At 43.0% G+C, this 26,562-nt stretch overlaps 1 protein-coding gene across 1 annotated transcript in view; it reads right to left on the reverse strand.

Moving 5' to 3' along the window:
* The window catches only part of LOC308284737 (vasoactive intestinal polypeptide receptor 2-like), a gene marked incomplete at both ends in the record, with an annotated part of 92,628 nt that extends 68,629 nt beyond the window's left edge, over window positions 1–23,999 (reverse strand). The window contains one exon of the mRNA XM_080725464.1: window positions 23,949–23,999. Coding sequence (XP_080581590.1) covers window positions 23,949–23,999 — 51 coding nt within the window. The remainder of the gene's footprint in view (window positions 1–23,948) is intronic.
* Between the last annotated feature and the right edge of the window lie 2,563 nt (window positions 24,000–26,562).

A 26,562-nucleotide genomic window follows, 5' to 3' on the forward strand; every position in this document is an offset into this window, starting at 1 on the left:
CGTCCATCTCTCTCTCTCTCTCTCTCTCTCTCTCTCTCTCTCTCTCTCTCTCTCTCTCTCTCAAGGGCAAATTATAAAACACAGTCGAACGCAGTGCTTTGATGTGGTGTCTGTCGGATATACAGTCTACGCAAGCTTCCCTCCAGGAAGTGACACTTGAATACGTTATGTCGGATGATCAAGTGGGGAAACTCGGAAAAACTGGATGCAATCGGCGGAGTTGTGACATAATCACAACTTGGCCCTTTGGTAAAAACTGAAAATACGCTGGTACAGTAGAAATGCCTCAATAGAAGTTGTGGTTTGGTGGTGTAATGAGTCTCTTGTGTGTGTCTCTCCTCACGCTTGCACTATCCATATATCTCCGTCTCCCCGTCTCTCTCTCTCTCTCTCTCTTTCTCTCGCTCTCTCCGTGTGCGAGCATGTGTGTGAAAGAGGCAGGTATGTACTGCAACAAAGAATCATCCGTTATATCTGTTCCAAAAATAAATTGTAACGGACCAAAGGCTGTAACAATTTATTTACAGTATGACAGGAATTTTTCATAGTTTCAAATATGGCCCCCTTTAAAAAAAAAAAAAAGAATTGGGCACTGCTGGCCTCAGCACTCCACACACCTGAAGTAGGTCTAGGATGTCCCCATTCTGAGGCCTAATCTACACCAATACCAATTCTACTTCCCCGGGTTGGCCGTCTATGCCTCCACACGGCCCCGTGTAGAAAATAATTTCTGCCCACATGAAAACGCAAAACGCTATAAATAATACATTCTATTTGTCGTACACTTTATATTTGTGACAGATCTCAAAGTGCTACATTCAAAAGGTCAGAGAAACAAAGCTAAACACATTGAAATGGACTAAAGAAACCTGTATAAGGTAACCTTAGAACAGTGCACAGTTTCACACCTTGTTTAATACAAATCAGAAAAGCATTAAAAGCACATAGTGATCACCCATTATTGCACAACTCAGAAAGAGTTAAAATGTAAGGCGTTCAAAGAGTCTCTCTAGGCCTAGAGAGAGAACCCGAGCAGAACCTGTACCAGTGAGGCACCCCTTGAGAGAACCCGAGCAGATACCTCACAGGTCCGAGGCCCCCACCCTGAGAAAGCAGTTTGCGACAATGGTAACGGGAAAAAAAATCATGGCTGCTTATTAATATCCAAAATTTGACCAAGAGAAGAGGCAGGCGTCGCGTCAGATATGCTCCGTTACTTAACAAGACTAGGGCTGTATAGCTCGTTATTGATAATGAGCACCTTATCGATCCTGCTTATTGAGCCGGTGGAAAGATATGTGAGACAACAAATTCAGAACATAACTGGTATCTTTTGCGACTGTGAGTTTTGTGGCTGACCACCATCTATGAAGATGACAATTGACAAGAGTAACAAATATAATTAAAACAATCATTCATTAGGGCTCCATCCCTAAACAAGACAGCTCTCTAATGTTAACATGTCGTGAATGCGCTCAAAATATGGATATTCTACAGAGACCACCACAGGATTCTCTCATTGCAAGGAGGAGGAGGCGAGGAGCACAAGGTGCACGTAAGCATGGAAGCAAAGAACTTCTCCGTTCATGCTGTCCACACGGCAAAAGAAATACGCCCAGGTAACAAAAATGCACTGCAGCCGGAGTTTTGGAAACTATTCGTCTAGTCCTCCGTTTTCATGCGTTTGCATGTGGACACCCATGGGTAATCGTGGTTCTACCTCCCCAGTTAACTAAAATCCAGCGTCGTATGGACGTCCCCTCTTACTACCATCTTTATTTTAGCATTCAAGCCTGATTTATACGGTGTGAGATAAGCCATGGCTGTGGCTCCAAGCTCTGTACATGTAAATGCCCAGAGCTATGATCCATGAGTCTTGAGCCATGGCTTTCACACAGCATTAATTGCGACCGTAGGGAGCATTTACTATCAAAACCTCCACGGGCTGTCCGTCCGTCCGTCCGTCCGTCCGTCCGTCCGTCTGTCTGTCTGTCCGTCTGTCTGTCACACGTCACACGTCACACTTTTGCCCTGCTCATATCTCCACAACCGTTGCCCCCATCCATGCCAAATTTTGCACACACACTCCTTACCTGCCAAACTACAACCTCCAAGGACCCCCGGAGATCCAGGGACCCCCAGGTCCCTGGGGGACCCCCAGGTGTAAAAAATGACCAAATGTGCAAAAATGACCAAATGACCACCCCAACGGGGCTGCTCACGGGGAATTCCTGGGGACCACCCACTCCTGGTGCTCCAGAATGGATGCAAAAGTGGTGACGCCCCCAGTGGAGGACCCCCTCCACTGCAGCTCACATAAAATGCCGTAACTCGGGCTGGGAGCGTCCGGGAGAGCCGGGGCCGGTACCTATTCGTCCGCCAAGGCAACGCGGAGACCCCACCCCTCATTTCTCACATGGCCCTCTTCTAGCGCCACCTTCAGGCCCATTTTTAAAACACATTTTTGGCCACTGCTCCTACAGTTTTTGCCGTAAAATCACGCAAATCGCTACACAGTATGTCTACACTCATCCCATCAACATGAATCTGTCCCATATAGCGCCACCTTCAGGCCGATTTTTAAAAACATTTTTTTGGACACTGCTCCTAGAGATTTTGCCCTAAAATCACGAAAATCACTACACACTATGTCTACACTCATGTCATCAACATGGCTCAGGGAGATTTTGGAAAAACACATTTTTGCCCTATTTGTGGAGATAACCGACCTACGGTCGCTTATCTCCCGATTAGGGAGTCTTACTGGTAACTTTTTATGGTCAGTAGCAAACATGATCTTTCAAAAAATAAAGGCCTACAGCATATCTATATCATACTGCATATATTTGTTGCGACCGTCAGGTCGCAGTTACTATCAAAACCTCCAGCGGCTATCAGTCAGTCTGTCTCTCAGTCACGTCACAAGTCACACGTCACACTTTTCCCAAACTCATATCTCCGCCACTGTTGCCCCTATCCATGCCAAACTTTGCACACACACTCCTTGGCTGCCAACCCACAACCTCCACCCTTTATTTATCACATGGCCCTCTTCTAGTGCCACCATTCTTGCAAAACACATTTGGACACTGCTCCTACAGATTTTGCCCTAAAATCACGCAAAGCGGTGTATACATGTGACCTGACGGTCGCTTATCTTCCGATTAGGGAGTCTCACTGGTATGTATTTCTATGTAGGCTATGGGGCGGCAGTGGCTCAGGGGTAGAAGCGCTGCTTGGCAACCGAAAGGTTCCCAGTTTGATCCTGGGGTCCCCCAGAGTTACCAGTACTGTCGAAGTGTCCTTGAGCAAGACACTGAACCCCTAATTGCTCCATGATGTGAAGGTTGGTGATGGTTTCCTCTGCCATCAGAGTATGAATGTGTGGGTGACTGTAATGCACAATCAGTGTAAAGCGCCTTGGATAAAGATGATATATAAATGCACCGTTTACCATTAATAATGTATGTAAACCCTCCTGTCTATATATCTATCTCTCATGAATTGAAGATATATAAAATGTCTACCGTCTTGTGCTGTCTATTAAGAGTTATATGAATATGAATGATTATGGTACCGGTATGTGATCCCATGCAGGAGGGAATAAATACATACTCTTTACCATGAATAATAAGACATGATAACACACACACACACACACACACGCACACACGCACGCACGCACACACACACACACACGCAAACATCAAAATGACATGATATCGTTAAGTATGATATTAGCAAGGCAGAGAGGTTATGTCTCCTTTTCAGTTCCCTGGCGAACAAAGCGGCAGTGAGGCAGGCCAGGAACATGGTTTGCGTTACAAACCACTGGTGAGTCATGAAAGTAAAAAGTTGCTCAGAAATAGCCACTGAAGAAGCTTAATTCAAAGCACAATATTCCAACAGAGATAAGAAATGTGGTTTTGCAGAAGTCATCACAATCCCACATCCCACCCCTGCCTCATTTGAGGAAAGATGAATATTGCAGCATTTGGCTCCGGTCGGCTGGAATTTCAAAGAAAACGAGAGCTGTCAGTCAGAGTCTCCCATCACCGCACGCGAAAACACAGCGGTCTCAATTTAATTGATTTTCTTTCTACACTGATGTTTAAAAGAAAAAGGGTTCTGGGGGCATTTCATATTATGGTTCTTCTTTCTACTGTATACCCACACATCACACAGTTAAACAGACAAGATAAGGGAGCAATTTGCAGACTTTTTCATAAAGAACATAGATGCTGTTTTTTTTTTTTTAAATACAACCAGAACCCTTTAGTGGCTATATACTGTACGCAACAAGTCATAGAAGACCCATTTCCACTTAGAACCTTTTGAGCCAAAACCCTGATTAAAGAACAGGATAGGTCCTATAGGTCCATGAGGGCTGTATAGTTGCAGACCGGGCACATGAAAGCTGTACTGGGGGGAGCAGGGGTGGCTTTGCGGGCATGTCTCTTTTCACGCTTTGCTGCACGGTGTTGTGTGCGCTGACTTTCTATGCGCTCCACTGCCAGTGCGGAGTGAGAGCGCCAGAGGTTGCGGCAGGAAGCAAGTTCCTCCAGCGAAGAGGGGTTGATCTGGCCTCTCTTCAGCGTGGTCTTCAGTTGGTCTTTGAACCGCTTCTTCTGCCCACCAGCACTGCGTTGGCCAAGGTGTAACTGGCCATATAGGACTTTGCGTGGGAGTCTATGGCTGGGCATACGGATGACATGCCCCAGCCACCTGAGTTGATTATGATTCAGGACAGACTCTATACTGCAGCTGCCTGCCCATTCCAGCACCTCTGTGTGTGACACTATGTCCTTCCAGGTGATGCCAAGGATCTTCTGGAGACATGGAAGGCCTCTAGGCTTCTGAGCTGGTGGCTGTAGATGGTCCATGCCTCACATCCATACAGAAGCGTGGAGATGCATACTGCTCTGTACACAAGCACTTTGGTATGGAGATTGATGTTGGAGTTAAGGAAAACTCTTCTCCGTCGACGGCCAAATGATGTTGAGGCTTGTTTAAGGCAGTTTTGGATCTCGTCCTCCATTGAGCAGGTGTCGGCCATTATGCTTCCCAGGTACAGTATTTAAAGGTAGGTACTGTGAGCAGCTGTTGCCCTCTTGCTGTGAATGTTGTTGGCTGGCATGGGAGGCCAGCACTCAACTGGCAGATGACCTCTGTTTTCTGGGTGTTGATGGTCAGACCCATTCTGCTGTATGCAGTTACAGCTGCAGACAGAGTGCTTTGAAGGGCCTCTGGTGTGTGGGCTACCAGGGCACAGTCGTCGGCATACTGTAGCTCGATGATTCTTTCGGAGGTCAGCTTGGTGGTTGCCTGTAACCTCCTGATATTAAAGGAGCTATAGTCAACTTTTTCTTGAAAAACAGATGCTAAAATAAAAATAATGTTTCGAAAATATTTTATAAAAAAATAAGCTTCATATATGTGTTTCTATTCAAAAATGACCACAAAAAGCGTAAAATAATGATAAAATAATCATTTCGGCCATTGTCAGACCGACACTTTGTTTACATTCTAGTCTATAGACTTGGATGTAAACAAAGTGTCGGCCCTACAATGAAAAAGTTGACTATAGCTCCTTTAAACAGGTTACCATCCAACCTGAAGTCAATGGTAACTCCAGCCTGCTCCTCCATCATCCTATGCAACAGTGTTGTTACACAGACTAGGAAGATGTTGAACATGACTGGAGCTAAGTCATAAAGTCATATAGGCTACATGTGCATCGCAACTAACACCCCTGGGCAAGGGCGAGGTTGCATGTCTTCCTGAGGCGTCTTACTAGTTATCATACTGTAGAGCAGTGGTTCTTAAACATGTTCATGCCAAGGACCCTTTACTTTACTTTTACTTTACTTTATTTATTTATTTGGACAGGAAAATACCAGTTAATGGACACATTGACATTGACATGTTGCATAATAAATACAAACATACAAAAATCTCAGTGTAAACCAGCCGGAGTTAGCTTAAAGCTAAATTTCATCCGTTGTCCTCACATAAAACAAGAAACAAAACAAGACTAACAATAACAAGAACAGAACATTACAGGGCGAACAAAACACAACAAGAACAAGGTGCTTGGCGCAACAGAGTGCCTAGTGCCAGAAGTAAGCTAAAAATCCACACAGGAGAAACTAACCTGGCAGAGTAATTCGTACCGGCATCAAATAGTTATTATAGGTGGTTACATGTTTGTGAGCGTTTTAGCCATTGCTTCAACTGCCCTTTAAAAGCACCAAATGTGGGGATCTAGTACTAGACCTAGTACTGCGTCCAATATCCCTCTTCTTATGGATGAATTCCATAAGAGGAGGGGGAGCCAGATCATTAAGGCATTTATATATTAGACATGCATTTTTAAATTTCCTAAAATTTTCAAAGCTGAGAAGGTGATACTTTTCCAGGATTGAGGAAGGTCTATGCCCAAAACGTTGCTCCATTAAAACTAGTATTCTCTTGACCGTGCAAGTGGCAGTGCACGCCGGGCATTTATTTTAAAAAATAAGGCAGCAGCTGTACAACTGGCTCTTGAAGATGTCGCACTTTCCAAAATATCACTTCTCCAGGCTGAACTAGAATGTCTTTCTTTAAAGTGCTTCTATTGATTCAGAAGGTGCTAGTGTGTGTGTGTGTGTGTGTGTGTGTGTGTGTGTGTGTGTGTGTGTGTGTGTGTGTGTGCGTGTGCGTGTGCGTGTGCGTGTGTGTGTGTGCGTGCGTGCGTGCGTGCGTGCGTGTGTGACTGTGTCATTGTGCATTCTTGCATCATTCTAGAAAATGTACAGCTTTATCAATATAGATGGTTGCATAAAACCATCCTATAAAAGGAGAGAGAAAGAGAGAGAGAGAGAGAGAGTGAGAGTGAGAGCAAGAGAGAGAGAGAGAGAGAGAGAGAGAGAGAGAGAGAGAGAGAGAGAGAGAGAGTTGGTGGGTCACAATTGATTCCTGGTGACATCCAGTGACATTGAACTGAATCTATGAGCTGCCAATTAACGTCATTTCTCAACCCATCTCTGGTGCTCTCATACAGTGATTCGCTCAAGGTCACGTCCAATGTTTGTGGAGATTGTAGCTGTGAACATTAGGTGACAGTACATTCTGCTCTTTCCATCTCGTCAACCTTCTGCATCACATAATCAAAGATCTGTGTTTTGAGTATGTACCGGTAGAAAAGAGAGCAAAAGGTCCTCCCACACATGTTGATACCTTATGAGTCACAGGGATGATGAATAACGCCTCCTTATTTGTTAAAAGTGCAACGTGTCGGTGTGTCGGTGCCTCTGTGGGCGTCTTACTGTGGCTAGAAAAATGGCAGTGGTCCTTGGCCTGTTGACACTTTAATAATACTAGCCCTTACCCGTTCACAGATATGAGTGTGTGGGTTATGGGATGTTCACTGTGCACACAGTATATGAGGGATGGAAAGTAACTTTAACTGGTGCTTGCATGATAATATGTAGGATTATCAATGTAAGAAATACCCGTTTCGTTTAATGGCTACAGAGATACTGTGTACCCCCGCCCACCCACCCGCACACGCACACGCACACGCACACACACACACACACACACACACACACACACACACACACACACACACACACACAGCTGGTTAAACATGTTGCCTCATGCTAGATGCAGAATAGATATGCCTCATGCTAGATGCAGAATAGATAGTAGATACACCATAAAAATGCTAATATACAGCATATGATTTGTGAAAGTGACAAACGGGCTTCACAGTTATGTTAGGTGTGTTCATATGCTAATGGTGATGCGATTTCAGATCAATTGCTCCAGCCACTGAGGAGAAACTCTGTGACAGACACTCACTCACTCACTCACTCACTCACTCACTCACTCAGACAGACATTCGGAAAATTATATGTTTGATACGTGTGTCAAGGAGCGGCTACACTCAAACGTCAACCCACTCAATAGTCACTTGGCAGAGGTATAATCAAGAGAGCCAAAATGATTTGTATACTGCAAAGATTGTATACATATGGCCAGAACAGGGGGAAAGTCCCGAAAGCGCGAAGCCCGATAGCGCGAAGTGGGGAAATGTCTCCTACCGCACCGTTAGCGCGAAGTGGGGAAATGTCTCCTACCGCACCGTTAGCGCGAAGTGGGGAAATGTCTCCTACCGCACCGATACAGCTCCTTCTGAACGTTGATAATATGCAGTGCTCGATATTGTATGGTAGTACAATGTCTCTCTTTTCATTCACATGCTCCACTGTGCACGCACTGAGCACGCAGCTCATAATATGCAGTGCTGTCTGCACTCAGCTTGTCTCGCAAAATAGCTGATCTGCAAGCTCACAACACGTCGACAACGTGAGCTTGTAGTAGCCCTTCACAATAAGGGTCCAGGAAGATATATTGTGTGGTAGTACAATAGTTTCGACAGCTGGGGGCACCCTTTTTCATTTAGTCAAATATATTGTGTGGTTGTGTAGTTTCTTAGGGCTTAAAATGTCCTTCACTTTGCCTCCCCTCCCCCCGCAAAGTGAAGCCGATAGCCGAAGGGTGCTAATAGCCTGCATCCCTTTGCATGCATACGTATGCAAACGTCCCATGCATTTTGCATGCATTCATTCCTATGTCCTATTAGTCTTTTCATGGATCTCCTTTTAGTAGACCTTGTACCAGTGAACTGTACCGTCATGAATCTGTACATTTTCCTATGCAAACTTCTAATAAAGCCTTCAATCAATCAATCAATCAATACCTTATACCTTTATACCTTTTCCTTTCTTCTAATAAAGTATTCAATCATTTAACGTCCCATGCATTTTGCATGCATTCCTATGCAGTCAGAAACCATTCCAAAGACAACATTGTTCTTTTTTAGTTTTAAAAAAGACTTTAAGAGTACCAGTATCCTTGTATTTAGTTGGCCTTAATTATACGTATATGAGATACTTAAATGGTTTTCTGTTGAAATAAGCATAGTCTTTTCATGGATCTCCTTTTAGTAGACCTTGTACCAGTGAACTGTACCGTCATGAATCTGTACATTTTCCCATGCAAACTTCTAATAAAGCCTTCAATCAATCAATCAATACCTTATACCTTTTCCTTTCTTCTAATAAAGTATTCAATCATTTTGCTATTTTAAAGTATTCGTTTTGCTATTTTATTCACTGAACAATAATGTATACAATACAATGTTTGGTCTACCTGTTTGTACTTAAAGTACAAATAGTACTAGTAGCCAGTACAAATAGTACCAGTAGCCTATTAATACATCATGAAGTAGCCATCTTTCATTTCAAATTGTTTTCAAGAAGTATAAAATACTAATTTGAAAATAGCAGATCTACAAGCTCACAGTGTAGTAGAGTAGTAAGTATTGGAAACTGGAAATACTCAAGTAAGAACAACCTACCTCAAAATTATACTTAGTAGATTAAATCTACTAAGTATAATTTTGAGGTAGGTTGTTCTTACTTGAGTATTTCCAGTTTCCAATACTTACTACTCTACTACACTGTGAGCTTGTAGATCTGCTATTTTCAAATTAGTATTTTATACTTCTTGAAAACAATTTGAAATGAAAGATGGCTACTTCATGATGTATTAATAGGCTACTGGTACTATTTGTACTGGCTACTAGTACTATTTGTACTTTAAGTACAAACAGGTAGACCAAACATTGTATTGTATACATTATTGTTCAGTGAATAAAATAGCAAAACGAATACTTTAAAATAGCAAAATGATTGAATACTTTATTAGAAGAAAGGAAAAGGTATAAGGTATTGATTGATTGATTGAAGGCTTTATTAGAAGTTTGCATGGGAAAATGTACAGATTCATGACGGTACAGTTCACTGGTACAAGGTCTACTAAAAGGAGATCCATGAAAAGACTATGCTTATTTCAACAGAAAACCATTTAAGTATCTCATATACGTATAATTAAGGCCAACTAAATACAAGGATACTGGTACTCTTAAAGTCTTTTTTAAAACTAAAAAAGAACAATGTTGTCTTTGGAATGGTTTCTGACTGCATAGGAATGCATGCAAAATGCATGGGACGTTAAATGATTGAATACTTTATTAGAAGAAAGGAAAAGGTATAAAGGTATAAGGTATTGATTGATTGATTGATTGAAGGCTTTATTAGAAGTTTGCATAGGAAAATGTACAGATTCATGACGGTACAGTTCACTGGTACAAGGTCTACTAAAAGGAGATCCATGAAAAGACTAATAGGACATAGGAATGAATGCATGCAAAATGCATGGGACGTTTGCATACGTATGCATGCAAAGGGATGCAGGCTATTAGCACCCTTCGGCTATCGGCTTCACTTTGCGGGGGGAGGGGAGGCAAAGTGAAGGACATTTTAAGCCCTAAGAAACTACACAACCACACAATATATTTGACTAAATGAAAAAGGGTGCCCCCAGCTGTCGAAACTATTGTACTACCACACAATATATCTTCCTGGACCCTTATTGTGAAGGGCTACTACAAGCTCACGTTGTCGACGTGTTGTGAGCTTGCAGATCAGCTATTTTGCGAGACAAGCTGAGTGCAGACAGCACTGCATATTATGAGCTGCGTGCTCAGTGCGTGCACAGTGGAGCATGTGAATGAAAAGAGAGACATTGTACTACCATACAATATCGAGCACTGCATATTATCAACGTTCACAAGGAGCTGTACTACCATACAATATCGGTGCGGTAGGAGACATTTCTCCACTTCGCGCTAACGGTGCGGTAGGAGACATTTCCCCACTTCGCGCTATCGGGCTTCGCGCAAAAGGTACGCGCCCAGAACAGGAGAGACCAGATGTTTGCTGTCACACCAATGCAACTAGCCCTTACCCGTTCAAAGATATGAGCTCCGAAATGATGTGCAGTGTGTGGGTTATGGGGTGTGCACTGTGCACACAGTATATGAGGGATGGAAAGTAACTTTAACTGGTGCTTGCATGATAATATGTAGGAGCATCAATGTAAGAAATACCCGTTTCGTTTAATGGCTACAGAGATACTGTGTACCGATCTGCATGATTCACACGCACGCACGCACGCACACACGCACGCACGCACGCACGCACGCACGCACACACACACACACACACACAGCTGGTTAAACATGTTGCCTCATGCTAGATGCAGAATAGATATGCCTCAAGCTAGATGCAGAATAGATATAGATACACCATAAAAATGCTAATATACAGCATATGATTTGTGAAAGTGACAAACGGGCTTCACAGTTATGTCAGGTGTGTTCATATGCTAATGGTGATGCGATTTCAGATCAATTGCTCCAGCCACTGAGGAGAAACGCTGTGACAGACACTCACTCAGACAGACAGACAGACAGACAGACAGACAGACAGACAGACAGACAGACAGACAGACAGACAGACACTCACTCAGACATTTGGAAAATTATATGTTTGATATCACTTTCACTCAGATAAGCACAATAGAATAATGTAAAGCTCCAAAAAGGAAATCCTCACTGATTGTGTACACTCTGAGAGTTAAATTATCATTGAGGACATTAATGTGTATGTTTGATGTGAGAAATACTGTAGGCATGCACATGCACAACAGGAATACTGTATGTCCATGCTTGAAAACAACAGCAAGCAAACTGTAGTGTTTAATTAGAGCAGGTGTACAGGGATATGTCTGGGCTGTGGTGATGGGAGCCCAGACATGATGTCCCTTAACGCAGGATCAGTCTGATCCTTAAGGCTGCTGATCCCTCTCTCTCTCTCTCTCTCTCTCTGTGTCTCTGATGCATTTCATTTGTTATCTTTTAGTTCATCTACATGTAGTTACAACTGTCCATCCCTCTCTTATCGCTATTACACCATAATCTGAAACCCAAAGCAAATTTATCTCTACCAGGGCAGAATGGCTGGGGCCGGAGATTAGTCTTGTCTGTCTGCAAGTGTGTCTGCCAGGAAACTCGTTCCTTGACTTTTCTCATCGCAAGCCTGTAACGACCTAAAGCAGAACGTGTCTGTAGGGAGGGACTTCCCTTGTACCAGTATATACTTCCCCCAAGAAGCTGTCTTTTCCAACAAATCACAACATGGGTTTCATGCCCGGGGTATGTAAACCATAGTTATATAAAAACTAGAGGACGGACTGCCCCGCCCCAAGGTATCAGTGTCAATGAAAGTTGCTCAGTGGATACTGAAGCACCCGGAAGGCCTCAACATTGAGGTGAGCGTGTGTGTGTGTGTGTGTGTGTGTGTGTGTGTGTGTGTGTGTGTGTGTGTGTGTGTGTGTGTGTGTGCGAGCGCGCACATGCGTGTGCATTTGTGCATCCTTCCATCATTAGGCTGTAGAACATCTCCAGCGTTATCAGTTGACATGCAGGCAGTGGAGGGTGACAGAAAAGAAACTGGGACAGAAGAGAGAGAGAGCCCGTGGGTCACATTCGATTCCTGGTGACATCCAATGTCATCAAAGAGAATCTGTCAGGTGCCAGATTTGTTATTCCTCGGCCACATTTCATCTCAGGTGCTCTCATAGCGTGACTCCCTCGAGGACACTTCATGTCCGTTGTTTATAGAGCAGGGGTTTTCAAAGTGGATGACGGGGCACCCTGGGGTGCCGTGACGGCAGTCCAGGGGTGCCGCGAGATACTTTGATAATATTTGAATTTATTTGGACACTTGAAAAAATATTTAGTATCATTTTAAACTTGAAGTACAACGTTATTTTCAGTCAGTTCTAACCAAAATGGCTATTATCTCAACGTTTTCCTCGCAACATAATCGCTAAAATACTGTCACTGTCGGGCAAAAACCTTGTATCTCCAAGTTCCAAATGTGTACGTCTTTTGGTAAAACAAAGCCCTGCTTCATCATACAAGACTGTCGCACAAAACTAGTGAAAACAGCCGATCTACAAGCACACAACGCCTCGCATCGCGAGGCGTTGTGTGCTTGTAGATCTGCTGTTTTCACTAGTTTAGTACATTTTATAGATGATAAATACAAAACAAACAGTTTTGGACATACAAGGTTTCCACCCGACAACGACGATATGATATAAATATAAGGTGCTGGGAGTGAAAATTATAATGTAGGTGTGCCTCGGATTAAAAAAATATTCATGGGGTGCTCTGAGACAAAAAAGTTTTGGCACCCCTGTTATAGAGATTGAAGCTATGTGACCGTGCAGTTTCCTGGTATCCTGACGGCTGCACCCTATAGGACTGACACAGCCTTTAAGGTAGGCGACTCGGCCTGGCAGAGATCTGCCCTCTGTCTGAGCCTGAGGAGTGCACTTTTCTAGTGCTAATGCCCTTATCAGCAATGCATTAAAACTGACTACCACCACTGTCGGGCAGAAACCTTGTAACTCCAAATTTCCAAATAGTATGTTCTTTAGTAGTGGAAATAGCAAATCTACAAGCACACACCGCCTCGCGGTGCGAGGACGTTGTGTGCTTGTAGATCGTCTATTTTCACTTTAACTCGTTTTTAAAATAATAACCAAAGAAAAGGAAGGTTTTGGACATACAAGGTTTCCACCCGACAACAACGATATGCAGGGACATTGACTAAAGGATTTGTGCTGTATATCATTGTATATTTTCACATAGGCCTACACCAGGGTTCCCCAATAGGCGGCCCGCGGGCCATTTGCAGCCCTCGGGGGGTTACTGTCTGGCCCCCACCAACCCCAGTAATAATGGTGGTATAAGAGCAGCAACAACACTAGTATATCGTCGTTGTCGGGTGGAAATCTCGTATATCCAAATGTGTATGTTCTTTCGCAAATCATACAAGGCCGTCGCACAAAAGTAGTGAAAACAGCAGATCTACAAGCACACAACGCCTCGCACCGCAAGGCGTTGCAATGTTGTGGCCTTCGGCTTGGTACCCTAGACATAATGTGGCCCTTGGGGAAAACTAATTGGGGAACCCTGGCCTACACCATGTCTTTGTGAGAAAGGTGCATTACACTGAAAAACATTTAGTTTTTCCAATTAGACATTAGCTGCACTGAATGACTAAGGGGGTGAGAAAAGGGCAGAGTGGGTGATAATACGCTTTCAGCCATGCTCCCTAGTGACTGTACAGCAGCTGAACAGGCTAAAGTCACCGAATTGAACACACCGTGTCAAACATGGACAAAGCTTGGCCACAAAACACAGCTGAATTCACTAATGGAGTTTATCTGGGGGCAAAATCAACCAAAACACAGAGCATAAAAGCATGGTTCACACTGTTTAATGACGAGGTGAGAGATGCAGGTCAGCCATGTCTTCAGCAAAGTACCTCTAAACATTATCAAGGAATCAACAGGTCTACCATTTTTGAGCGGTGGTCACAACGCTCCTATACGTGGCCGTGTGTGTGGGTATGTCTGTCTCCGTCCGTCCGTGTCTGTCTGTCTGTCTGTATGTAGCCTGCCCTACAGTACCTTTTATGACCACACATGTTAAGGGAGGGGCGCTGTTTTCAGGCCAGGCCAGGCCAGGCACACACACACGCACACACACACAGGGGGGAAGGGGGGAGGGGGGTGGGGTGGGGGGGGGTTGGGGGGGGGGGGGGGTAAGAGGGTGCTGTTGAGACTAGCCTGGGGGGGGGGCGACAGAATTCATAGATCTAGAACACATAGAATTCATAGATATAGAACACAGAATATGTACAGTACAGTACAGTTAGGTACAGTAGAGTACAGTAAACCACCGCTCAGTTCACACAGGTGTGATTTTTTTAACAGAGTCAGTTCCTCTCGTTGACAGTAATGTTGATATATTTATTCAATTAGAGTTATGTTTGAGTGTGTATATTATTATTTATTCGATTAGAGCTATGTTTGTGTGTGTACATTATATAAGTTAGATTTAACCAAGGAAGGAGGGAGAGTGTGTGTGTGTGTGTGTGTGTGTGTGTGTGTGTGTGTGTGTGTGTGTGTGTGTGTGTGTGTGTGTGTGTGTGTGTGTGTGTGTGTGTGTGTGTGTGCGTGTGTGTCACAATGGGAGGAAAGTAGGGCTGAGTTACTAGCTCCTTCATTCCAGCAGAGGCAGGGGAGGTCATGAAGGTTTTGATGTTTGATGACGTCAGTTGTTATCTCGTCAGCACCTGGGGCCTTGCAGCAAGGCTGTTAATGGCTTTGCTGAGCTCCTCCTGTGTGCGTTCCTTGTCAAGTTCCTCCATGACAGGCAGGTTTGCAACTCCATAGTGCTCAGCCCATCTTGTCATCTGCTTGTTGCTGTCAGTGATGGACCAGGCTTGGATTGGTCGTTTTCTTGATGAACAGGTTGCCGGGCCGGTTGCTTGTTTGATCCCCTGATTATGATTACATCTAAAGATGTCTTCAGGCGGTATCCATCGATCATCAGGTGTTTCGACCCTGACCGCTACACCCTCCTGAAGGCGGGTCGGCAGCGCCGGCCAAATCACTGCCCATCTCCTCCTCCTGGCCAAGGCTAAACTCCTCTCTCCTGCTCTATAACCACAAGAGGAGCCTCAGGTATTGGGTGGGTCTTGAGGTGACACAGGTGCGTAGAGATCTCCAGTACTGTGGGGTTATTCCTGCCTCCTTCGTCTCACCAGCTGCTACAGATGTGCACTGCACCTGTGACCCCTCTTGTCCACACTTGGTCCTCATACATTTCCCTGATATCTCCTCAAAATATTTAAAAAGGGGTCGTAACACTGACGTATATAGGGTTTTATTACGTTTTAGCTGGGGAACCCCTGGAAGCCTCTCAAGGATCCCTGGGGGTCCCCAGACCCCCCAGACCCAACCGGTGACTTACTGTAAAGTGAGCAACAGATTGTAATTCGAACAATAACTGGGACTGAGTTACTAGGGTGGAGGGGCCTTAATTATTTTATGCTTTAGCTATTTTTATGCTTTAGCTATTGATAAATCGCAGAGCTTGTAGAGCGTGTAGATCTGCTATTTTTGAAAAGTCGTGAAAATTTGTGCAAATCTTTGAACATATGTATTTTTTAACATTTGTAACTCAAATCTTTCTTCTGGCGGTCCCTGGAACTAAATATTTTGAGATGGGGTCCGTGGCCAAATACATATCACTTTGGGGGTCCTTCACATGAAAAGGTTTGAGCACCACTGACATACTCTAAAAACACAAGCTCGCAACGCGGCACCTGTGAGCTTGTACGGTATATCTGCTATTTTTCAATAATTAAAGCACAAAATAACACGTAATAATGCGTTCCCAGTCTAAATGGGTTAAACCACCTCCCCCTATGAAGTAAATTCATGGGGGGCCCACAGTGAATCCTTGTACCCAGGGGGGCCCAGAATTTGGTGCAACACCCCTGCGAGGGAGTGCCGTGCCCGGCGTCGGGTCGGTCCAACAGGCGGTAGTTCAGAACCGCCAGAAAAGGCTCTGGCTGTTTCCCAAACGACCAATTGATTGCCATGGCAGCCCCAGCCGTAGCTTGATTTGGCAAATTCCCCACATCTGACGAATTCACCACACCTGCTGCCATATATTACTTAGTCTTTTTAGTCAGTCCACTTTCCACAGACAGTTTGCACTCTTCAGACATTCTCCACACATTCTCCACAGACGTTTACCACTGCACAAGCACTTATCAGAGATGTCCATATATGGGCATAAAAGGGACACAGGCAGACAAAAACGGAAAACCTGACTCTGTATTTGTGTAAAATGTGGAACCTGCTAAATTATGCTTGTAATTACTTTTTGAGCGGTGGTCACAACGCTCCTATACGTGGCCGTGTGTGTGGGTCTGTCTGTCTGTCTGTCTGCGTGTCTGTCTGTCTGTCTGTAGCCTGCAGTAACCTTTTCTGACCACACATGTTAAGGGAGGGGCGCTGTTGTTCAGGCCAGGCCAGACCAGGCACACACACACACACACACACACACACACACACACACACACACACACACACACACACACACACACACACACACACACAGGGGGGAAGGGGGGGGGGGGGGAACCACCGCTCAGTTCACACGGGTGTGATTTTTAATTACTGTCAAATGTACACTTTTTGGGAGAGGGTTGGGTCTGTCTTGTGAGTTAGTTTTTTCCAGAAAAATAGATGATTTCTTTTTCTCACTGTTTATCCTATTCTCTAAGCTAGCTGTGACAATCCTTCAATAAAAATGATGTATAGTCTCACTCTCATTTTCCAACAGTGGGCTGAAAATACAGCCAAACTCGCCATTACATGTACACAGCCATTCTGTGAACTGACAATGTTTTTTTTTTCACTCTTATGTTGTGATTCCTCCATTCCTTTGTGAATCACATGTTAAGCCAAAAGTATTATCAAAGTAGTCTACACATTATGTGTGCAGAGAAAGTCCAGACTGCAGTCAGAGCATCCAAACTTGGATTACAGCACAACTAAACTAAAATGACTCACATCTCTAAACACAGCTTTACTCACTCACTCTCTCTCTCTCTCTCTCTCTCTCTCTCTCTCTCTCTCTCTCTCTCTCTCTCTCTCTCTCTCTGTGCCACAGGCCTCAGGAGAACTGACTTAGACCCATAGAAGGATATCATTGCTGATGTCCAAAACAGTTACTTGTCAGGATTTTTAAAAGAAGAAGAAGAAGAAGAAGAAGAAGAAGAAGAAGAAGAAGAAGAAGAAAAATAAAAAGAAGAAGAAGAAAGCAGATCTACAGCACAAGCACGAGGTTGCAGATCGTCTATTTTTTGCTACTTTAGTGTGAAGTATGATATAGGGCAGAGGTTCTCAACCTTTTCAGGCCGCGACCCCCAAAATAATCATATTTGAACTGGGAACCCCCCAGGCCCCCACCCTGCACAAGCACCCTATTCTTTAAATTGTCACTTTAGAAATGTGCAGATACCCTCTATACACTTAAACTTTATGTTGGTTTGTCTACTTTTGAGTGAGAAAACAATGTTACAATACGTTAAACAACTGGGAACCCCCCCAAAAAAATAATTAGGGGACCCCCCTGGGGGTCCCGACCCACAGGTTGAGAACCATTGATAATGTTATAGGCCATTCATTTTTATGAAAAATTAAAAGCATATGGACATGCAAGGTTTCTGCCCAGACAGCAATGATATAAAGGGGAATGTTTAATTAAGTACTTTGCTGGCTGGAGATAAGAGAGGGGATGATGGTGTACATCAAACATGTTATTAAATGAACATAAACCAACCAAATTAATCACAGATAACACTCAAATCCTCTCTACGGATTCGCCATGGCAGTTAACAACACAATAACACAAACAAAGGACTGACAGATGCATAACTAACAGCGCTATACAAAGTCCAATCGATCAGTCCATTATGCTGCTTCTTCAACAGTGGTGGAAAGTAACTAATACTGTACTTTGAGGTATTTGTACTTTAGTATTTAGTATTTCCAATTTCCAATACTTTTACTTCTACATCCATATTGTACTTTTACTCCACTACATTTATTTGAACACATTAGTTATAGGCCTACTGGTTACTTTATAGATTTTGATTATTATTACAACATTTATTCATTACCCACTTCAACCTTAGGCCTTTATACATTTTGGCCATATTGAAAATAGCCAATCTACAAGCTCACGATGGCACTGTGAGCTTGCAGATCTGCTATTTTCAAAAGATTTTTATACATCTACTTTTCCCACCACTGGAAGAGGCGTCATTTGGTGTCCCATGGGATATGGCAAATACCACCCCCTAGCGTTCACATTTAAGCTCAAATTCACTTATTTTATGGATATTTTCTTCACCTCGTTTTCAAGAATAGCAGAACTGCAAGAATCACTTGAGTAAAGTGAACGAAACCAATCATATATTTTGTAGCCTACCATAAATGAGGGGGCTTATTTGAAGTTGAAGTTTGAAGTTTTTAGAAGTTAGTGAACATTAGCCTATGTTTATGCTGGACCCCTTTACAACAGAGACATGCTCCACTAACCAAGCAACACAGAGATGATTAAACAGTGACAGGTCCCAATACATTTAAATTGAATATTATGTAAAGTCAGATTTAACCAAGGAAGGAGGGAGTGTGTGTGTGTGTGTGTGTGTGTGTGTGTGTGTGTGTGTGTGTGTGTGTGTGTGTGTGTGTGTGTGTGTGTGTGTGTGTGTGTGTGTGTGTGTGTGTGTGCACGGAGAGCCGTAGGTGAAGCCTCTGGGAGGAACCATTGACAAAACCAATTAAGCGCACTTCAGTCAGAGCAGAGTTGCAGGCTGCAGTGAGGTGCATCGTGTATCTGGGCATAGAAGCGTGTAGGCCTACTGGGTCTGGGTGGGTCAACTCCCGGTACAAACACCCGTTTCAATTTAGTCCTTATCAGAGTTGGGGTCTGTCCGTTACTCAAAAAAGTAGTGCACTACATAATACATATTTACTTTTGAAAAAAGTAGTGCCTTACACTACTTTATTACTCCCTGGAGAAAGTAGTTACACTACTCGTTACACTACTTTTGCGTTACTCCATAAAAAAGCCTGAGATGCATTGCCAACATATATTAGATGTATAAAATATTTATTAGATATCAAACATATAATTTTCCAAATGTCTGTCTGTCTGAGTGTCTGTCTGTCTGAGTGAGTGTCTGTCACAGCGTTTCTCCTCAGTGGCTGGAGCAATTGATCTGAAATCGCATCACCATTAGCATATGAACACACCTAACATAACTGTGAAGCCCGTTTGTCACTTTCACAAATCATATGCTGTATATTAGCATTTTTATGGTGTATCTATATCTATTCTGCATCTAGCTTGAGGCATATCTATTCTGCATCTAGCATAAGGCAACATGTTTAACCAGCTCTGTGTGTGTGTGTGTGTGTGTGTGTGTGTGTGTGTGTGTGTGTGTGTGTGTGTGTGTGTGTGTGTGTGTGTGTGTGTGTGTGGGGGGGGGGGGGGGTGGGGGGGGGGGGGGGGGGGGGGGGGGGGGTCTGTTGTCTGGCCCTGTTACAGATTTTGTCCAAAAATCATGCAGATCGGTACACAGTATCTCTGTAGCCATTATTAACGGGTATTTCTTACATTGATGCTCCTACATATTATCATGCAAGCACCAGTTAAAGTTACTTTCCATCCCTCATATACTGTGTGCACAGTGCACATCCCATAACCCACACACTGCACATCATTTCAGAGCTCATATCTTTGAACGGGTAAGGACTAGTTATAATAATATCTATAATACAATACAGTTATGTTGCTCAATGAAGTGAGTCCCAGGGCTCACTGGTGGTCATTTGAATCTAGTCTAATAATAATAATAATAGGCTTATAATAATAAGAAGAAGAAGAAGAAGAAGAAGAAGAAGAATCATAAATAAATGATAATAATGTAATTATTTCGGAGCCCCGGTGGACTCCCATTGTGCAGCTAAAACAGCTCACATACATTCATGAGTTTATTCATTTATTTATGGACATACAAGGTTTCCACCTGACATTATATATAGCCTATATATGATTCTGTATCCACATGTCAGTCAGTTTAAGCAGATTTCATTCCATTTGGCTCCTATGAATTTTACAGGCCAGGGGTGGACAACCTAACCTGGCGGAGATTTCCCCCCACAGCGCAAGCAGCACAGTCAGCAGGTGAAAATGATGAGCTACAACGAATGAGGAGATGACTCGGTGTGCAGCAGAAGCACTCAAACAATGTCAAACTGATTCTAGCTGTGGAAAACTAACCTGTGGCTTGCTGGATATTTAATACTCATTATTTTTTAGGTTTTGGTTTATTTTGTCACATGTAGTCAGTAGGCTAAAATTCTAGGCTTAACCAAATGTCGGGTTTGCGCACCTTGTGATGCGCTGCCGTGGCACTCTTTTTTTCTCTTTTCTCTCTCTCTCTCTCTCTCTCTCTCTCTCTCTCTCTCTCTCTCTCTTTCTCTCTCTCTTGAATCATAGGCAAAATGTAATTAATTTCTTTGCTTGATATTATAAATCTCCTTATTTGGGGGTTTTGCTGTAGGCTGTAGCCTATTTAGTCCCTTAATTGTAGACATATTAATCTATGTGCAACTGTCGGGTGGCTGCTACTGTTTGATTGGCACAGTGTCACCATGACATGCAGATCGGTACACATGCAGATCGGTACACAGTATCTCTGTAGCCATTATTAACGGGTATTTCTTACATTGATGCTCCTACATATTATCATGCAAGCACCAGTTAAAGTTACTTTCCATCCCTCATATACTGTGTGCACAGTGCACATCCCATAACCCACACACTGCACATCATTTCAGAGCTCATATCTTTGAACGGGTAAGGACTAGTTATAATAATATCTATAATACAATACAGTTATGTTGCTCAATGAAGTGAGTCCCAGGGCTCACTGGTGGTCATTTGGATCTAGTCTAATAATAATAATAATAGGCTTATAATAATAATAAGAAGAAGAAGAAGAAGAAGAATCATAAATAAATGATAATAATGTAATTATTTCGGAGCCCCGGTGGACTCCCATTGTGCAGCTAAAACAGCTCACATACATTCATGAGTTTATTCATTTATTTATGGGCATACAAGGTTTCCACCTGACATTATATATAGCCTATATATGATTCTGTATCCACATGTCAGTCAGTTTAAGCAGATTTCATTCCATTTGGCTCCTATGAATTTTACAGGCCAGGGGTGGACAACCTAACCTGGCGGAGATTTCCCCCCACAGCGCAAGCAGCACAGTCAGCAGGTGAAAATGATGAGCTACAACGAATGAGGAGATGACTCGGTGTGCAGCAGAAGCACTCAAACAATGACAAACTGATTCTAGCTGTGGAAAACTAACCTGTGGCTTGCTGGATATTTAATACTCATTATTTTTTAGGTTTTGGTTTATTTTGTCACATGTAGGCAGTAGGCTAAAATTCGAGGCTTAACCAAATGTCGGGTTTGCGCACCTTGTCATGCGCTGCCGTGGCACTCTTTTTTTCTCTTTTCTCTCTCTCTCTCTCTCTCTCTCTCTCTCTCTCTCTCTCTCTCTCTCTCTCTCTCTTGAATCATAGGCAAAATGTAATTAATTTCTTTGCTTGATATTATAAATCTCCTTATTTGGGGGTTTTGCTGTAGGCTGTAGCCTATTTAGTCCCTTAATTGTAGACCTATTAATCTATGTGCAACTGTCGGGTGGCTGCTACTGTTTGATTGGCACAGTGTCACCATGACATGCTGCTGCGCTGAAAATCACTTGTGTTTGATTACCTCTTCTCTGGTTAGTTATTTTAGTGAAATGGCAGTTCCAATGTTCCAAAAGACAAGTGATGATGATACATTTTGATGATGATTGTAGTAACGAGTTAAAAACTGACCGCCGGTAACTTGTAATATTATTAATCAATTTGGAGGACTATAGCCTACTCGTTACCGACAAAAGTAGGCCTAGTAGACTATTATTACAGTAATGCAACTCTGGTCCTCAATCCTCATCAGTCCTCCTAATCATTAGTTTTAAATAAGTAGCCTAAATTAATAGGCTAGTCTAGCCTACGTATATTAAATTGCAACTAATGAAACAAGCATTCATTTCTGAAGGCCATTTACTGTAACCGGCCTAATTGCTTTGTGTTTAAGTGATGATGATGAGAAGAATATTTTGTCTTTGCTGTGTGTGTGTGTGTGTGTGTGTGTGTGTGTGTGTGTGTGTGTGTGTGCGCGCGCGCGCGCGTGCGCGCGAGAGAGAGAGAGAGATCAACAGTTCCTGACGTGTTGTATAGAGCATCGCAGCGGAAGTGGATTCCTGGGGTCACTTAATATTCCCCATTCATTTTCGCCATAGACTTTTACAAAAATATTTATAACAATTATGTTAAGCCTCGAACCAAGCCATCCAGGATGGCTTGGTTCTATGAAAAGAACATTTTGAAAATCGCTAAACAAAGGGTAGTTATTAAATGTAGTAGGTCTAGGAAATAATGTAATATTAAAATATGTTTTCACATAGGATCAAAGGTTATATTATATGATCATGATTCACCTCCATCCTGGATGGCTTGGTTCGAGGCTTAACATAATTGTTATAAATATATTTGTAAAAGTCTATGGCGAAAATGAATGGGGAATATTAAGTGACCCCAGGAATCCACTTCCGCTGCGATGCTCTAGTGTTGCCAACTCCCCGGTAACGGAAGTAGCTAGTGGCTCTCCCAGAAGTAGCTAGAAGTCGCTAGGGGTGGGGTCCGGCAGTAAGTTAACTCACTCAAACACTAGTGAGTGAGGCAGTGAGCTCTGCTGAGGCGTTTTTGTGTGTCACTGAAGAGCAGGCAAGCAGCAAATGGAGGCAGAGAGATGGAAAAGGATGACAATTTGGGGTTTTATCTCTGGCTCCTGTCAACAATATGTGCCCCCAAATCAGCAGAAAAAGTAGCTAGATTTGTCTCTAGAAGCTTTTCACTAATTAAGTCTCTAGGGGGGTCTGGAAAGTAGCTAAATCTAGTGACAAATCCCCTAGGTTGGCAACACTTATTATTTGGATCGGCAGAGGAGCGCACAGAGCGCATCTTCTGCTAAAAGAAACGTTTGTGGCTTCTTCAGGGAACATCCAGTAGCCTATAAAACCCCGTTTACACATGCAGCAACATTCCCTTACTATTAATAGATACAGTGACATGTAAACATAAACATGCTCAGAGTCAGCAAGATTACATTAATTAATTTACATCGCTCCGTGTGAGAATGCAGGTGAAGACAACTTAAATTGTCCGCAGAAATGTGAAAACAAAGCTAAAGAAATAATAATAATTGGATCAATGCTATACAGAGATGCTGATATACGAGAGACATTTCGAGCACAGCCAGCCATCTAGCACAATGTTCCTGCGATAACTGAATGAATGAAAATGAAATAGCTAAAAGTTTCGAGACGCTTTATTGTAGGCCTAATTGAAAAGAGCATTGAAAGGAGCCATGGATATAGGCTAATATACAGTAAAGCCCGTAGTAATTGCCTACTCACCATAAATGGACACGCTGAAAAACACAAAGTGACAAAAATAAAACTTTTCATCTTCACCTCCTAAGCAAGTCGTCCAAAGAAAAAAAGCTTTTCGTCGAATGTCATTGAAACTCCAATTGAGAATTTTTCATTCCAACAATGAAACATATATTTAAATTCCGTAAATGTTGAAAAGGCGCAAAAAAAAGGTCTTGGACCGGTGTGTCGAAGTGGCACAGGACGGCAAATGTGCAGCGCTGACTCCCACTTCTTATCCTTGTCGGCTTGCCCACGCACGCACATATAACTAGGCTACTCAACTCAACTCCATCCGAAGACGAAGTGTCATCCCTTTGAAACACGAGAGCTGTCTAGAGTCTAGACTCTAGTCTGTATTAGCCTACATGTGAGTTGACTCGCTAAGTTGCCGTTGGGGTTGAGCCCAGGCGAAGTGGGAACCAGCGATGTTCAGAAGAAGTGCACAACTTATCTTGGAAAGGAGGAGTTGTGCTGCCTTGGCTGCGCGCATGGTTGTTATCTTATCCCCGCCAGGCCGGAACATCATTTTCTCACTCCCGTCAGAATCATAACTCCTTCCATTCACGTGAACGGGGGTGTTGTTTTCAGTTCCGCCAGCAGTTGGCGCCAGATAACCTATTGTATTATTACCTCTGCAAGTAGGCTAATAAAGATCATATAGATAGATAGAAATTGCATAATATCATTACTACAAGCCAAATTGTCAAATAATCTAAGAATGAGGAAAATAGCCAATCTACAATCTTGTAGATCTTCTATTTTTACAATATCTATCAATCAGAAACTGAGTCAAACAAAATTGAATGCCTCAACTCCTATAATTCCAAGTGCTTGTCAGGGACCCCCACCCACGCTGACTCAGCGTGAGTGCGGAGAGTTAGATTCTGATGGAGAAAATGACACGACAACGGCCAGAGGCGAAGGATTATGTATTCGCTCCTGTGAGTCTCATGCATAATATGTCTGTCTGTCTGTCTGTCTGCAGTCTTCCTGACAATTTTTGGAGCTGTGTGAAGCACAGGCTCCCTATACGTGGCCGTGTGGGTCTGTCTGTGTGTCTGTCTGTCTGTCTGTCCTAAAAGTCCTAAACTTCGGCACGCCACTAGTCCCACAGTTTTGCCACCACACACTCGCGCCATATGTCAAATCGACCGGCTTACTCGGGAATCGTGGGCTATTACTTTTCTAAGAGAAAGGTTCTATAGTTTAATTGATATTAATTTATTAGTGAATTAATTTTCCCCATTGACTTATAATGGGAATCGCAAAAACTCACATTCAATTATTTGTCTCTCGCAAACCATAGGGGCTAGAGTTTCAAGACTTGGAGAGGAGGTTCATAATGATTTCAAGGATTAAATAAAAAATAATTGTGTCATTTGGCCGCATGGTGGCGCCATAACACCCCACTTTACGTTTTGGCCTGTAACTCTTGAACCGTAGGTCGGAAAATTAAAAATATTTTTTCCCTGGATTCCTTGGGTCATGACGCATCTCCCCATATAGGCCACGCCCATTTGCGCCATGATAGATTTTCCGCCATCTTGAATTTTCTCCAAAACACACTTTTTGCTCCTTTTCCTACATATTTTCTTCAAATGTCACAAAAATCGGTACACATGATCCACACACACACACACACACACACACACACACACACACACACACACACACACACACACACACACACACACAGCTCCACTTCACACGGGTGTGATTTTTCTAAATCGGCCTGTTATGGATGGCGCCTCTAGAGGCCGATTTTGGCAACACACATTTTTGAGCGGTGGTCACACCGTCTCCATAGCGTGGCCGTGTGTGTATGTATGTATGTGTGTGTGTCTGTCTGTATGTAGCCTGTGGTGTAGCCTGCTATACCTTTTCTGACCACACATGTTAAGGGAGGGGCTTTTTTTGTGATTGTGATTTTTTTTTTATTCAGCTTTTCTGGTGAGTAATGTATGGGCTTTCAATATGCTGAAACATGACCTGTGGCTGGCTGCTTGTGAGTGTCTTCGCAAGTGTGGCAGTGAGTGACTGTCTCGGGTCATTGTGTTCTTTGGTTAAGTGGCCAAACTAATCTTTACATAAATGTTTCGCCTTTGTGAACAAAAGTGCAAGTGTAGTGTGGGTAAGAGATTCACTGGCAAGTGTAGTGTAGGTAAGAGATTCACTGGACACACACACACACACACACACACACACACACACACACACACACACACACACACACACACACACACACACACACACACACACACACAAAAGGTTATATCATTGACCATCAATAATAAACTTGTATAGGCCTACAACACTCCCTTTTTTAAACAGCTGAAACTTTATACATTCAAACTTTATACAATTCATAAATCATGTAACAGCAAAACGATTAATCTCAATGAAGAAACTTATTGGTAACACTATAGCTTCATAAAACAATAGGCCTGCTGCCTATAGCAACATAAAAAGAACCAAACACTGAAAACAATAAGGTGTGTGGTGCATTTCCAAAGGCAGTCATGGATGTGTTGGTTGGTTTGATTGATTGATTGATTGAAGACTTTATTAGAAGTTTGCATAGGAAAAGGTACAGTTT

This window comes from Nannobrachium achirus (assembly GCF_963921795.1).
Source record: "Nannobrachium achirus genome assembly, chromosome: 5".
In the NCBI taxonomy this organism is placed as follows: Eukaryota; Metazoa; Chordata; class Actinopteri; order Myctophiformes; family Myctophidae; genus Nannobrachium; species Nannobrachium achirus.